Source organism: Egretta garzetta, unplaced genomic scaffold, assembly GCF_000687185.1.
Source record: "Egretta garzetta isolate BGI_Z169 unplaced genomic scaffold, ASM68718v1 C8394183, whole genome shotgun sequence".
Classification (NCBI taxonomy): Eukaryota; Metazoa; Chordata; class Aves; order Pelecaniformes; family Ardeidae; genus Egretta; species Egretta garzetta.
In genome coordinates this window covers 1-740 of record NW_009268157.1, presented here as the reverse complement: position 1 = coordinate 740, position 740 = coordinate 1, and the positions used below count along the sequence as shown (strand labels likewise).

Here is a 740-nt window from a genome sequence, read left to right as displayed (position 1 = left end):
TACTGGGTGTCCTCGCCCTCCAGGAGCCGGCGGTACGTGGCGATCTCCTGCTCCAGGCGGCATTTGACATCCAGGAGGACCCTGTACTCCTGGTTCTGGCGCTCCATGTCGCACCGCAGCTCGGCCAGCTGCTCCTCCACGCTGGTGATCAGCCCCTGCAGCTGGGCCAGCTGGGTGCCGTAGCGGGCTTCTGTGTCGGCCAAGGTGCCTTCCAACGCCGCTTTCTGCGGGCAGAGGAGAGGGAGGCGTTCAGCGGGGGACAGGGGCTGGGAGGGATGGGAGCACCCACGCGTCCCCTTGCCCACGCTCCTGCGTGCCCCCTCCCTGCAAGGAGCCAGCCCCTCGTACCGTGCTGAGCTGGGACTGCAGGTCGATCTCCAGGCTCTGGATGGTGCGCCGTAGCTCTGTGATCTCTGTCTTGCCGCTCTGAAGCTGCTCCGTGTTGATGGCCACCTCCCGGTTCAGCTCTTCCGTCTGCAACAAGGCCAAAGCGTGCCGTTACAGCACCGGCGAGCGGGCACAGCCTCGGGTCCCACGCTCCCCGCCGCGCCGTCGACCAGCCAGCTCACCTTGCTGAAGAACCACTGCTCGGCGTCCCTGCGGTTCTTGTCCGCCAGGCTCTCGTACTGCTCCCTCATCTCAGCCAGGATCTTGGTGAGGTCGATTCCAGGAGCAGCATCCATCTCCACGCTGATCTCTCCACCCACCTGCCCGCGCAGGGCATTCATTTCCTGGCAGAA

General features: G+C 65.5%; 1 protein-coding gene across 1 annotated transcript; it reads right to left on the bottom strand.

The window, feature by feature from the left end:
* Positions 1-5: 5 nt before the first annotated feature.
* LOC104121722 (keratin, type I cytoskeletal 14) lies at positions 6-728 on the bottom strand (the record flags this gene model as incomplete). Its single annotated transcript, XM_009647410.1, has 3 exons — positions 6-224; positions 349-474; positions 570-728. Coding segments are annotated over 3 exons (504 nt in total), but the record flags the coding sequence as incomplete, so codon positions are not given.
* Between the last annotated feature and the right edge of the window lie 12 nt (positions 729-740).